Source organism: Chiloscyllium punctatum, chromosome 1, assembly GCF_047496795.1.
Source record: "Chiloscyllium punctatum isolate Juve2018m chromosome 1, sChiPun1.3, whole genome shotgun sequence".
NCBI classification, from domain to species: Eukaryota; Metazoa; Chordata; class Chondrichthyes; order Orectolobiformes; family Hemiscylliidae; genus Chiloscyllium; species Chiloscyllium punctatum.
In genome coordinates, this window is record NC_092739.1 from 95,858,370 (window position 1) to 95,871,413 (window position 13,044).

Genomic DNA, 13,044 nt, shown 5'->3' on the forward strand with positions numbered 1-13,044 from the left:
TGGCCTCAACAATGTCGTGTACAGCTGGACCATGATATTCCAACTTTGATACTCAAAGTTCTGACCAATGAAGGCAACGCGTCAAACGTGATCTTTGCCATCCTGTCTCCCTGCAACTCCACTTTCAAGTAACTATGCACCTGCACCCCAGGTCTCTTTGTAACACTACCCAGGGCCCTACCATTAACTGTATAAGTCTTTTTGCTTTACCAAAATGCAACACCTCATACTTCTTAAATTAGATGCCACCTGCCGCTCCTCAGCCCAATAGCCTATCTGATCAAGATCCCATTGTACTCCGAGATAACCTTCTTCACTGTCCAGTATACCATCCAAAAATGTACTAACCATAACTCCTATATTTGCATCCAAGTTATTTATAAGATAACAAAAAGTAGCAGACCCAGCACTGATCTTTATGGCACACCAATAGTCACAGGCCTTCAGTCTGAAGAACTAATGAACAAATGAAACATGAATAAAACCTCAATTAAAGAGCTGCGCTGTGCCCAGTATTGGGGTACATACAATATGACATCTCAGTATAAGGAGTTTTTACAGAAAGTAAAAACAAATACAGAAGCGTGTTAACAGGAAGTGCAAAAATGAAACACCTGAAAAGCAGAACCTTGCTTAGCTGGAACAAGGAAGATTATAGATAGGTATAATTAAATATTTGAACTAAAAATCAAAAGATAAAATAATAGAGGGAAAACATGAGTATAAGCTAGCAAGTTAAATAAAAGACATATAGCAAGAGCTTTTTTAAAAATTAAGTAAAATTAAATAAATACCGTACAGTCTTCACAGGTGATATTGATAGCATCCAAAAAATATTAAATCACAAGGTAAAACATGGAAACAAAATAAACAAGATGACTACCATTACAGAAAAGTACCACAGAAACTAAACAAAAAATTGCTTTTGCTGTAAAACAAAAACAAAAACAAAAACAAATTGCTAGAAAAACCAAAACAGGTCTGGCAGCATCTGTGGAGAGAAAGCAGAGTTAATGTTGCAGATCCAGTTCTGATGAAAAAGAAGAAACTAATTGAGCTAAAAGATCTGCCATGTAATAGATGCGCCCTGACATCCGATGTACTCCAATATTGTGGATAGTATTGGGAAGGCGGAATGTAAGATGTCACAAAGCCTGGATCTACTATGTGGCTGTTGCTGCTACTTTCAGCCCCACCATTGTAGATTCTCCATTAAATGATGTTGTGAACCAGAGTTCCTCCTAGTTCATTTTCTTCATTTACAGGATGTGGACATCAATGGCTAGACCAGCATTCATTACCCAAAATCTAATTGCCAAGAGGGTAGTTCTGAGTCAACCACATTGCTGTGGGTCTGGAGTCACATGTCAGCCAAACCATGTAAGGACAGCAGATTTTCTTCCTGAAAAGACATGAGTAAGCCAGACTGGCTTATCCAACAATCGGCAATGGTTTGATAGTTAGACTTTTAATTCCAGATAGTGAAATTTGAATTCAAATTTCACTATCTGCCACAATGGGATTCAAACCCTGGTTCCCAGAAAAATACCTTGGTTTCCTGATTAAATATCCAGTGATAATACCACTAGGCCATTGCCACCCCAATGCTTTTACTAGCAGATTCGAAGTCTAAAGTACTGCCACAATATCTTTCGCTCCTTCCTTTAAATACTGGTGAAGTTGATGCTGCCAAATCCTACAATTCCCCTTTCAGATTTACAATACGGAGAATTCCTGTGGTATTTTCAAACTTCAGGATCATTTTAATGCTTTAGCTCAGTTCATCCTAACGAAGATGGCAAGTCTTCTAGATCTGATGCCTCAAAACTGCTCCTTAATAAATAGCCCGCTCCAGTCACTCCTTAAGTGTTTGTCATCTGCCGATCCTCAAGCAAACCCTGGAGGCACTTGGTCTCAATCCCAGAGTCTCTGGGCCCCACTTCCTCTAATAAGTGGGCAAGCCAGCATCTTTAGGACTGTTTCTCCTTTCTCGATTCTGATACCAATCTCTACTTTGTGAGATCTTAGATTGTTGTCTCCTGCATTTTAAAAATGTAAGCAACAAAATGCAGAAATTGAAGGTTTAAGGGGGTGAACTTTTACTTACCCATTCAGTGTAAAAGCCACAAAGTCTTTTAAAAAAAAAGTGTAAACAGTGCCTGGCAATTCTTAGATTCTTCTGCCTAAAGTTATGTTGATGACAAAACTCCTGTTGAAAGTTATCATCCAACATTAATGAGACCATTTAGGATTTCTCAGAAATTTGATTTCCAATATAAATACCAGAAGAGAAGCCAAAGGAATTAAGCTTCTTCAGTCCCCATAAAATCAGTGCTCCTGATATTAAATTCAATGTTATACATCACAAAACAGATCATCCCCAAGAGATTTTTTGTGTTTAAATAATTTGATGACTCCGATTGTAATGCCCATAACACACTGTCAGGAGGTATACACAATTTAAATAGCATTAAATGCCTGATAGACATTTTAAAAATCATATGATAACTAACTTGCAGGGGTAGTGTCCACTACCTATTGACCAGAAGATGTGGATTCAAATCCCATCTGCCACAGGTGTGTTGTGACATGTCTGAACAGGTTAATTAAAACTTTAACTAAAAGTCAGATTGCAATGGTCAAATAAAAAACTTTTGTGCCTATACTCAACATTCATGAAATCAAAAAGGCACACAATCTGGGATGAAAGAAAGACTAAAAAGCAGTTTTATATTGTACTGCATCATTTATCAAAAGTGAAATAGATGTTCACTAACTGTTGTGGGTAAATACAGCAGTCAATTAGATGTAGTGAGGTTCCACATAGGATAATGAAATGAACGATCACCATCAAATTCCTGTTACTGATTAAAGGAATAATTTCAACTAGGTCAACAGGAAAATGCTGTGCCTTTGGACAGCACACCGGGATAGTTAGATAGATTTAAAGGTCAGCATCTTTGACAGTATTGTACTACAGTGTTGTGTCAACTGAGGCTATGTGCTCAAATCCTTGTTTGGCGATTAAATCATTATGGGCCACACCCATAATACACAACGTTATTAAGGTTTCAACTTCACTTACAAGGTAATGATGGGAATTTAAAGTTTGCCCACTCCCAAAGTAGTTCTGGCACAAAGTCAAACCAGTATCAAACTTGCTGTAAATCCAGTTTTTATTCCATTTAGCGAATAGATCCAGTAACTGTGATCATAACCTCTTCGTAAGATTTGTAAATAACTGCTTTATCAAAATAATCTGTCAATTTTAAATAGCTTGCTTTGGACAGTTCACCCTGAATATTAAGGCTGTGTGCGGTGCAGGTAAAGCTCTTGATCTGAGAATTGTTCTTCCTACAAACTGAAGAATGTGATGATTTTAAACAATTCTACAAATGGTTAAAATAAAAACAAGTTGAGAAAAGAAAATGGATCAGTACAAGAGTACTCCTTAAATTTAGGCAATGATAATTCCATTGTATTTTTCACCATTTTTGATGACATGCTACATCACCTGTTTTTCTGTAGACAGTGGACTTGCAGGGTCCTGTTTTGGTAATGAGTAAGATTCAACAAGCAGGATACTGCATTTTCAAATTGCTGTTTCTGAACGAATGGAACAACTTTTAGCCAAAAGCTCCATGGAACAATACACAATTTGAACTTCAATTCGGTTTATTAGATCTGTAAATTATCCCATGATCAATCATTTTTTCACATTGTAGTAATGTATCTTCTGATCAGCAGTGATGAAGCAAATCAATGCTAAATCCAACTGAAATCCTCATTACTACAAAAGGCCGTTACAAAGCATTAAGCAAAGTTCAAATTAGGCCAAGTCCAACAATCTGTGTTCTTGAATAAAGAAGTCCCCTCAAATTTCTTCTGGTGGGGTACTGTACTGCTTTTAATGCAGTTTATTTTTGGCAGTTTACCACAATGATAATTATTTTACCCAAATAACTTTGTCTTTCTTTAATCTCACACATCATCATCAGATGTATCACTGCTGCTCGTCTCCGTATCATCAACAGTGGGCTTGTAAGTGCTCTTCCACGTACTAAATTTGAAGTTACAAGTGAGACCATTTTTCAGAAGACCATTTTTTCGAAGGCCGTTCTTCTGCAGCTGAAATTAAAGAAAAGCTATGTCAGAACATCTTAAAATTTATTGTAACTTGTAAAATCTCCCACTATGTTTGCGGAAAGAATCCAGCATTACAGCAATTATGACACAAAAGGCTGCAGCGTTGAACCAAACATGGACAAACTTCAGCAACCAGGTTTAAATGAATGCCCTTGTCAGGCATTTGACCAAGTGAAACTGCAGCCAGTGTAGGACTCAAGACAATCGTAATCTGCGAAAGCACTCCACCAATAGAAATCAAATCTCAGAAAGAACGGGATTATTGTTGGCGGAGGCCAATTGTCTCAACTCTGGGCATCTGAATATAAAATCCTCAGAACAGTGTCCTAAATCCAAGTATCTTCAAATGCCTCATTGATGATTTTCTCTCCCTCATAAAGGTCAGAAGTGAAGCTGTTCACTGACAATTCCAATGTTTTGTACTATTTGTGATTCCCCAGATATTGAAGCAATCCATGCACATGTGCAGCAAGACCTGGACAATATTCAGAAGGCTTGGGTTGCAAAGTGGCAACTAACAATTGTGTCACACAAATGCTATGCAATGGTCATCTCCTAGAACAGGGGATAGAAACACCTCCCTTACCATTAATTGCCACTACCATTACTAATTCCCCATTATCAACATGCTGTGCAGGATGCAGACCAGAGACTGAAAATTCTATAGTAAGCAACTCACCTCCCCAAATTACCAAAGTTGGTTCACCATCTACAAGGCACAAATCACAAGAATACAATTTCTCTGCTTACCTGGATTAGTGCACCTCCAAAACCTCAAGCAGCTCAACAACAAAGTGAATGGGGGCTGCAAATGTGTTACTGGAAAAGCGCAGCAGGTCAGGCAGCATCCAAGGAGCAGGAGAATTGATGTTTCGGGCATGAGCCCTTCTTCTGCCTGACCTGCTGCGCTTTTCCAGCAACACATTTTCAGCTCTGATCTCCAGCATCTGCAGTCCTCACTTTCTCCAACAAAGTGAATGGGCCTACATAATCAGTTCCCCATCTACCAGAAACATGCACTCTGCACTACGCATTGGCGATGACCAGGGTGAAAATAACTCACCTTCAGCATTTTCAAAACCCGAGAGCCTTACCAAGGAGGACACCGGTATATAAATGGGAAGTCCACCACCTGCAAGTTCCTCTTTAAGCCATACACCATTGTGGCTTGTAATCATATGGTTATTCTTTCACTGTCACTGGGTCAAAATTCTGCAGCTCTCTCATTAAGAGCCCTGTGGGTATGCATTCATCACATGGATGGCAACCAAAAAGGTTTGTTAGCTGATCTAGTCACCCACAGAGCTGAAGAAGTTGGTTCACTCCTCCCACATTCTCCAGAGTCATTACAGATGAGCAATAAATGCTTGCCTTTATTCTTGGCTCCCAAGAATAAGTTGTGATACTATAGACCTCAGAACTTGAATAACTTCACAGATTGAAAGAATCAGCCATAATTCTTTCTGGAATAAACTGTTTCTTGAGATGAAAGGGATAAGGGGTAGCTGTTATAAAAGGAATTAAAAGCAATATGCAAAGTAACCATCTTTGGAAAGAAGCAACATAAACAATGTTTCCTGGGAGAAAAGGCCATAACAATTGCCCGGTAACCTACTGCCTCATGGGCAAATAAGCCTGCTTACTGAGGTAATGTCTAGAATTAAAAGGGGTCAATTGCAGGAAAAGCTGTGTTTTGAACAGACAACTAACTGCAAATGTAACAAGGAAGGAGCAGCTACTTCTGTTAAGGCAACAAGCTACAGACTTGAGGTTTCCAGAACTGTAAATCAATGTTGGGGATGAAAGAATCTATTGAGTCATCAATAATGTGACACGACAAAATTTGAAAGAGAAAATGGCATATGAATCCAGCTCCAGGGCAATTCAGTAGCAGAACAAAGAACAATACTGCATAAGGATATAACTCTGGACACATTCAGAGACATGTTGGTTGGAATCCTGGCCAGATTCCATCATTAATCAGGCAATAGCCAAGGTGGGCTGTGATACTTAACTTGCTTATTTCAGAAGTCTTATGTTGGTTGTTACATATAATAAAATTTAAAATCAGTACTTGAGTGTCTGAGAGATTTTTTTATAAGTAGCACAATAAAAAAGGTAATTTGTGGTGATTTACCCACAACTGTTCTCAAAAAGCGCCAAGCTTTTGTGACCACAAAAGCTCAAACTATCTACCTTCTTTTTAATTGGTCCTGCACTGATCACAACATTTTTGCAGACAACGTACCAAGGCAGGTGTTGCTAATGGAACCTTGGAGAGTTGTTGCATTGCATCTTGAAAATGGTACATATTGCTGTCATTTTGTGGGGTGGTGGCAGGAGTGAGTGTTGAAGGTGATGAGCTGGATGCCATTCAAATGAGCTGCTTTGTCCTGGATGCAGCTGAGCTCAGAGTGTTATAAGAGATGCTTCATTCAGGCAAGTGGACAGTATTCCACTGCACTCCTGACTGATGCCTTGTAGATAATGGACAGGTTTTGGGAAGTCAGCAGACAAGTTACTTACTGCAGCATTTCTAGCCTCTGATCAGCTCTTTTAACCCAGTATTTATATGACTGATCCAGTTCAGTTTCTGATCAGTGGTAACTCGCAAGATCTTGACAGTAGGAGATTCAATAATGCAATACTACTGAATGTCAAGGCAAGATGGGCAGATGCTCTCTTATTGGAGCAGAGTATGAAATTGTTCTTATTGTTCTTCACTGACTTTTTTCTGGGATTGAGAAGGTGGCTGATATGGAGAATGAATCTGTATCCGCAAATATAGTCTCTGCCTATTTGAAAAAAGCCCTTGATCCAACAATCCTTCGAACCAGAAACCCATCTCCACCCTCTTTCCCCTTCAAAGTCCTTTAATCTGTTACTGCTTCCTAAATCCCTGCCCCTTTGTTTTTAATTCCTTTATGGAATGTGGGCATCACTGGCACAGCAAATGAATACAAGTATGCCTGAACATACAGATTGAAAGAAGTGGGTCTCAAGCTTGCTGCACCATTCATCACAAATAGACAGGCAGGAGGCTGGAAGGACATAGCAAGCCAGGCAGCACCAAGAGGTAGTGAAATTGACATTCCAGGTTTAACTCTTCTTCAGGACTGGTGGAGGATGTAGGGGGAGCTGCAGATAAAGGGGTGGGGTGTTGAAATGGGGATAGGTAAAGACAGGTAGTGGGTATGACGTGGTTGGTCAATGAGAGGAATGAATCCGGTTGGTGGCTGGGAGGAGGAGTGGAAGGGAGGTTATTTGAAATTGGAGAACTTAATGTTGAGTCATCAGGGGTGTAGGCTGCCCAGGTGGAAAATGAGGTGTTGCTTGGTTCATTGTGACAATGGAGGAAGCCAAGGGTGGTCATGTCAGAAAGGGAGTGGGAGGGAGAATTAAAATGGCCGGTGACTGGGAGGACTGGTGGCAGATCAGATGACTGCACAATTCCATCTGCCCTTGACAACATTTCACCTGTTTGCTCATCAGGAATTTCTCTACATCCATGTTAAAACATTCAAATATTCTGTTTCCATTGCATTTGGAGAAAAGAGTGTTCCAAAAACCTCAAACCTCTGATTAAATAAAACTTCTAGTCATCTCAACCTTAAAGTATGACCCCAAGTTCTAATACCTCCCAAAAGAGAAAACATCTTCGCCAAATTGCTTCACGATCTTATGCATTTCAATCAAGTCACTTCTTATTCTTCCAAGCTCCAGCAGAAACAAGTGTAGCCTGTCCAACCTTTCCTCAGCAAACTGTTCATTCAGGTTTTAGTCTGGTAAATGTTTCTCGGTTGTGATGGACTTCATCTGACAGTCTTAAACATAGTGGCTAATGATCCATTGATTTTAATTGTCCAAAATTCCCTGATAGTTCCACTAGATTGGAAAACATAGCTGTAAACTCCTTCATTCATAAAAGGGTGGCAAAACCAGGCAACTAAGGTCAGTGTTTGAACAGTTGTCAGAGGGAAATCAGAAACACAAGTGTTAGGGTACAGAAGGAAGCTATCTGGCTCATCATGTCTGCACCAGCTCTTCAAGTAAGCATCATTAACTACTACCAATTTCCGGATTCATCCTCACAATCCTGCACATTACTTCTATCCAAATAATCACTCAACTCCCTCTTAAAGCTATCAATAAAGTTTAGCACGACACTTGGATAACTTCAACATAACCAGATGGAGTCAACATGAGTTTGAGACAGGAAAATCATGTTTAACCAACTTATTGGAGGTCTTTGAGAAATTAAGATGTGTTGTGAATAAAAAGGAAGCCAGTGGATGGACTGCTCTTAGGACTTTCAGAAAACACTTGAGGTGCCACATCAAAAAAGGTTATTGCAGAAAATCGGGTAGAAGACTAGCTGGTAACATTAAGCACAGAGTAGTGATGTTAGTTTTTTTTTTAAAAGTTGGCAAGATTGAACAAATGCTGCATCAGAGGAATGGATACTGAGAATGCAACGGTTTATAAATTATATAAGCGATACAGAGGAAGGAATGCAAGACCTGGTTACCAAATTTAAAGATCAATACAGGAAACTAATTTGTGAATAGGCTATAAAAATATGGATAAGATAAAGGGGCATTAGTGTTGAAAGTAGGAAAACGTGAAATTGTCCATTATCTAAAATGGTAAGATTTGCAAACTCAGATGAAAAAAGATCTGAGTATCCTAGTACATGAATTGCAAAAGGCTTACATGCAAGTACATCAAGTAACTAGGAAAGCTAATAGAATGTTTTAATTTTTCTTCGTTGCCTCACTTGAATGGTTTCCTGTACCACACTTCCACAATCAGTTCACTGAGCCGCCACGAAGACCCCAAATGTTGCCAAAAAACCAACTTGCAAAGTTAATTAAGCAACTAACTCTGAAGTTCATATTCTTCTTCCCACTGGATTTATACAATGGACTAATTAAACTTCTTTTAAAAGGTAAACTACAGTGAGTTATCTTACACTGGCTTCCTCCATCACAACAGTCCATGCATTTATGCGTTTGTGCTGTTCAAAGAGTTGATTCTGCTATTTTTAGTAGAAATTAATTTTATTGAGCTGAATTAATATTCCAGCATTGTGGAACATCCTCATGAATATTCCCAATTCCTTACTTATTATACTGATTAAAGAATTGTTAACAAAGTGCACTCTGTAGGTATATAACAATTCCACTTGTCCTGTGTCCCATAAATGAGTGTTTGCCTGATTGACAGGATTTAAATGATTCAAGTCAGTCAGGAGTCTGCGCTGGGTCCTCAACTCTTAATTTATAATCAATGACAGAAAGGTAGGCAACTATCCAATTGATAGGGCAAAGAGACCATATTTCAAATAAGGGGTGGCCTCTTTTTCAGGCTATTTTCTATATTAAAAAAAACTGGTAGGATAAGGTTGTTTTCACTGGAGCTCATGAGAACAAATGATTCAAGTATAAAAGCCTGAAGGGTCTTGAGAAGATGAATATGGACATGTTTCCTCTGGTGGGTCAATTCAGATCTAGGGATCACTGTTTAGGAGTTATCCTTTCAGGATAGAGAAGAGGGGATTTCCTTAAGTCTCAGGGGGTTGTGAAATTTTGGAATTGTGCCTCAGATGGCAGTGAGACAGGACCATGGTATCTTACCTAACGTGAAGATAGATTTTTGTTATGTGTGGAATCTAAGTGCAGAGTAAATGGAAATGTAGAATTCTTAAATATGAACAGACCAGCTGTGGTCTTACTGAAGACAGAAGGGGCCAAAAAAACCTATTTAGGCTTATCATATGTTGGTATATTCAGAACAGTGAAAAGAATTTTTGCATTACACAGTACCATCTTGGGAGGACAAATGAGACAGCAAAATTCACAGGCTCATTAAAATGTTGTCATACAGTAAAGTATATGATGTTACTGTTTAATCAAACATCTTATACCAGCTGAAAGAATATAGTTAGTTTTATATGACAGAAGGAAATCATTGGAACAGAGGGGTGACCCAACAACCTCGATATCAAGCCTGGTTCCAGAATTTAAAGCCAGTGTTCTGTCTGCCATGTGCCAATGTCTACAGTGAGGTTTGACCACTGCATGATCAGATAGCTTTTGACTTGCTAGAAATCCTCTCAAAATTGACAGACTAGAAGCTGAAGTTTGCAGAATTTTGTCAAATTGGAATATTGGTTGCTATCTGATGCAATTAACATTCAAGATGATACATACCTAAAAATGGAACAGCAATTTAGAAAGGAAAAAACTGGGGAATTGAAAAAGGTTGAAAAAAAAAAAGGGATGTAATTTTGCCTGTTACCTGTTCACTGATGGCCTGGAATTCCCTCATCTCATCCTCTGTTAGTGGAGCACAAGTTTCATCATTTTCACTTTCTTCCTGCCAGCCCATCTCTTTAAGTAGCCTACATGCAAAATGACAAGAATAATATTACATCAGAGGTCATTGTGGCATGCTGAAGGAAATCCAGGTAAATATATACATTTAGAGCATAAAAGTCTTCGCTAACATCTAAAGACTCAAGCAATTTTAAGTGGAAATCTTCCCATATCATGTTTCTAGTTCAAGGTTAATTATTCACCATTCAGCTGCCATCAGTTGTTTTCAATGTGATCCAGATCATGACATATTACAATTGTTAAATCCAAACATTTGAACAAAGTGCAAGCAACCTAATTATCCAAAGCAACACTTGTCATAAAATGTTGACCAACAATTTACTCTGCTGTAATAACAGATGCAAACCTTGTACTAGCATGGCAATGATATAATAGAGGAAAAAACAAGGGTGGGTAAAGAATCCCAGGACAGTTTGATTATGACAGTTCAGAAGGTGCACCTATGACAAAATAAATACAAACATCTTTACAGATACAAAGAAAGCATCTGTGCAAGAGAAAAAGGATAGCATCTACAGGAGGCGGTTAAAAAAAAACTCAAGTCCACAAACGTGCCTAAATACTATTACCAGGATGAAGATTTGAGAAGGCAGTTTCATTTGCCTGTGGAAATCACGAATACTACAGCTGGACAGGTATATTTAAAGCAGCAGTCTTGCAATTGTAGGATGGCATGTTTCCTCTCAAGTCACGCCTTTGCAATTTCACCGTGTCTAATCAATAAGACAAACTGAAATTTCAAATTTTTTGAAGTATGTCGATATAATTTTATTCACATACCTATGCTCAGCTTCCAGCGAACTTGATAAAATATTACATTGGGGGAATGCTGATGGGCGAATGGTTGCCTGGGATAGAGTTCGAGCATTTCCATTCTCCCTACGATCACCATTTTTATCAAAATTTCGATTTTCATCTCTTTCATGATGAGTATTCTTGTTCTGTTGCATGCTAAACATCTCATAATCCTGCAGATGATACACCACGATAAATAAAAACTATTCTTGCAGACCAGTTGTCAGCTAATATTTATTACTTAAAAGTGAAAGAACACTTCTGGATCAGTGAAAACTTTTAAAGTTCCACAATTACAGTGTAACAACTTTTAAAAAGGTAAACAGGTAAGTTAATTTTCTTTGAAAACATAAATGCTCAATGCCATTTTAGCACAAGTGCTTTCAATACAAGCCTATGTGATTAATGATTCTTATTTAGAAAAGAAAAATAACTGTATTGGGCAATGGAAAATGTATTCCCTTGGAAAGCAGAAGGAAGAAAATCAGACATCAATTTTAAATACACCAACATCAGATATCAATAGCTCAAATGGTAGCAATGTCATCATCGTGTCAAAAGCTTCAAGGACCATCAGCCACTTGCATCAATTTCTATACCAACACTTCAATGCAGTACTGAGGAAGTATTACTCTATGGGAAATACTATCCATTGGAAAAGTTGTTAAATAGAGCCCTTTCAGCTCTCTCAAAATGGACATAAAAGACTTCATGCTACTATTTCAAAAGAGGAGCACTGGAGTTCTCTGGTGCTGTAGCTGAAGAATATTCCTCAAATAACATCACTATGGTATACAGAGTCAATCTATTGCAGTTTGTACAAGCTGCAGTATGTAAATTCGCTGTCATGTTTTCTCCATAATAAAAAGGACTGCACTTCAAAAACATTTCAACTGTAAAACTGTAAATTCCACTGGGTAAAGAGAAGCCAATGTCTTATTTACCAACATAAAATATACTCCATTCTGCAACACATTAGTTTAGTCAGAAATTAACAGAATTCCCCTCGCTGTCAATCACTTCACCCTACAGCTCTTGCAGTAAAAACTGAAGTCTTAAAACAGTGTTGGAAACTACAGTCTCTGTAAAACTTACTTGCCCCCACCACCCCAATACGTCCTGTGTAGCACATGTCATGTAACTGTTATTCCAGCAGTTACATGCTTTCCCCAAAATAAACAATTTTAACAAAGACAAAAGGATGATAAAGATCACAGAGACCATTATGCTCTATAAAGCTGACATTAAAGAACTGTGGAACATATGTATTTCATTATGAATGCAGAGTTAAGTAGAAATTTGTTTTTCAAAAAAAGGTTAAAAACTAACCTTTAAATGAAGGCTTGCAATTGGGGAATGGTTATTCTGGCAGAGTAGTTGACCCTTGTCCATTGGTCAGAAGGACTCAAATAAGTAATTAACACTGTATAAACTACTCGCCCCAAGAAATAGGGTACATCAAGAAGTGCTCAGGGTTAGAGAGCAGTCCTCATCAGGTGGCCTTTACATAGTATCCTGTCTTGGACTGCCCTGTGTTCTTCAGGTGGAAGATTGACCATGACAGATTGAAGACAAACCCAGTAAAAGAGTTTTCTAATTCTTCAGCTGGAATGGAAGATGCTGCCTTTACAACTTTAAAGAGATCACTATCTTGGTGACAACTATGGTTTCTCCTTTGCTTTCAGTAAACCATGCCCAATTGTGA

General features: G+C 38.4%; 1 protein-coding gene across 1 annotated transcript in view; it reads right to left on the reverse strand.

Annotated features, from left to right (window-relative positions):
* Positions 1–3,158: 3,158 nt before the first annotated feature.
* Positions 3,159–13,044, reverse strand: part of LOC140477406 (vasculin-like) — a 73,572-nt gene continuing 63,686 nt past the window's right edge. The window contains exons 10-12 of the mRNA XM_072571238.1: positions 11,325–11,512; positions 10,447–10,549; positions 3,159–4,128 (exon numbers count right to left, since the gene is read on the reverse strand). Coding sequence (XP_072427339.1) covers positions 3,982–4,128; positions 10,447–10,549; positions 11,325–11,512 — 438 coding nt within the window. The 3' untranslated portion in view covers positions 3,159–3,981. The remainder of the gene's footprint in view (positions 4,129–10,446; positions 10,550–11,324; positions 11,513–13,044) is intronic.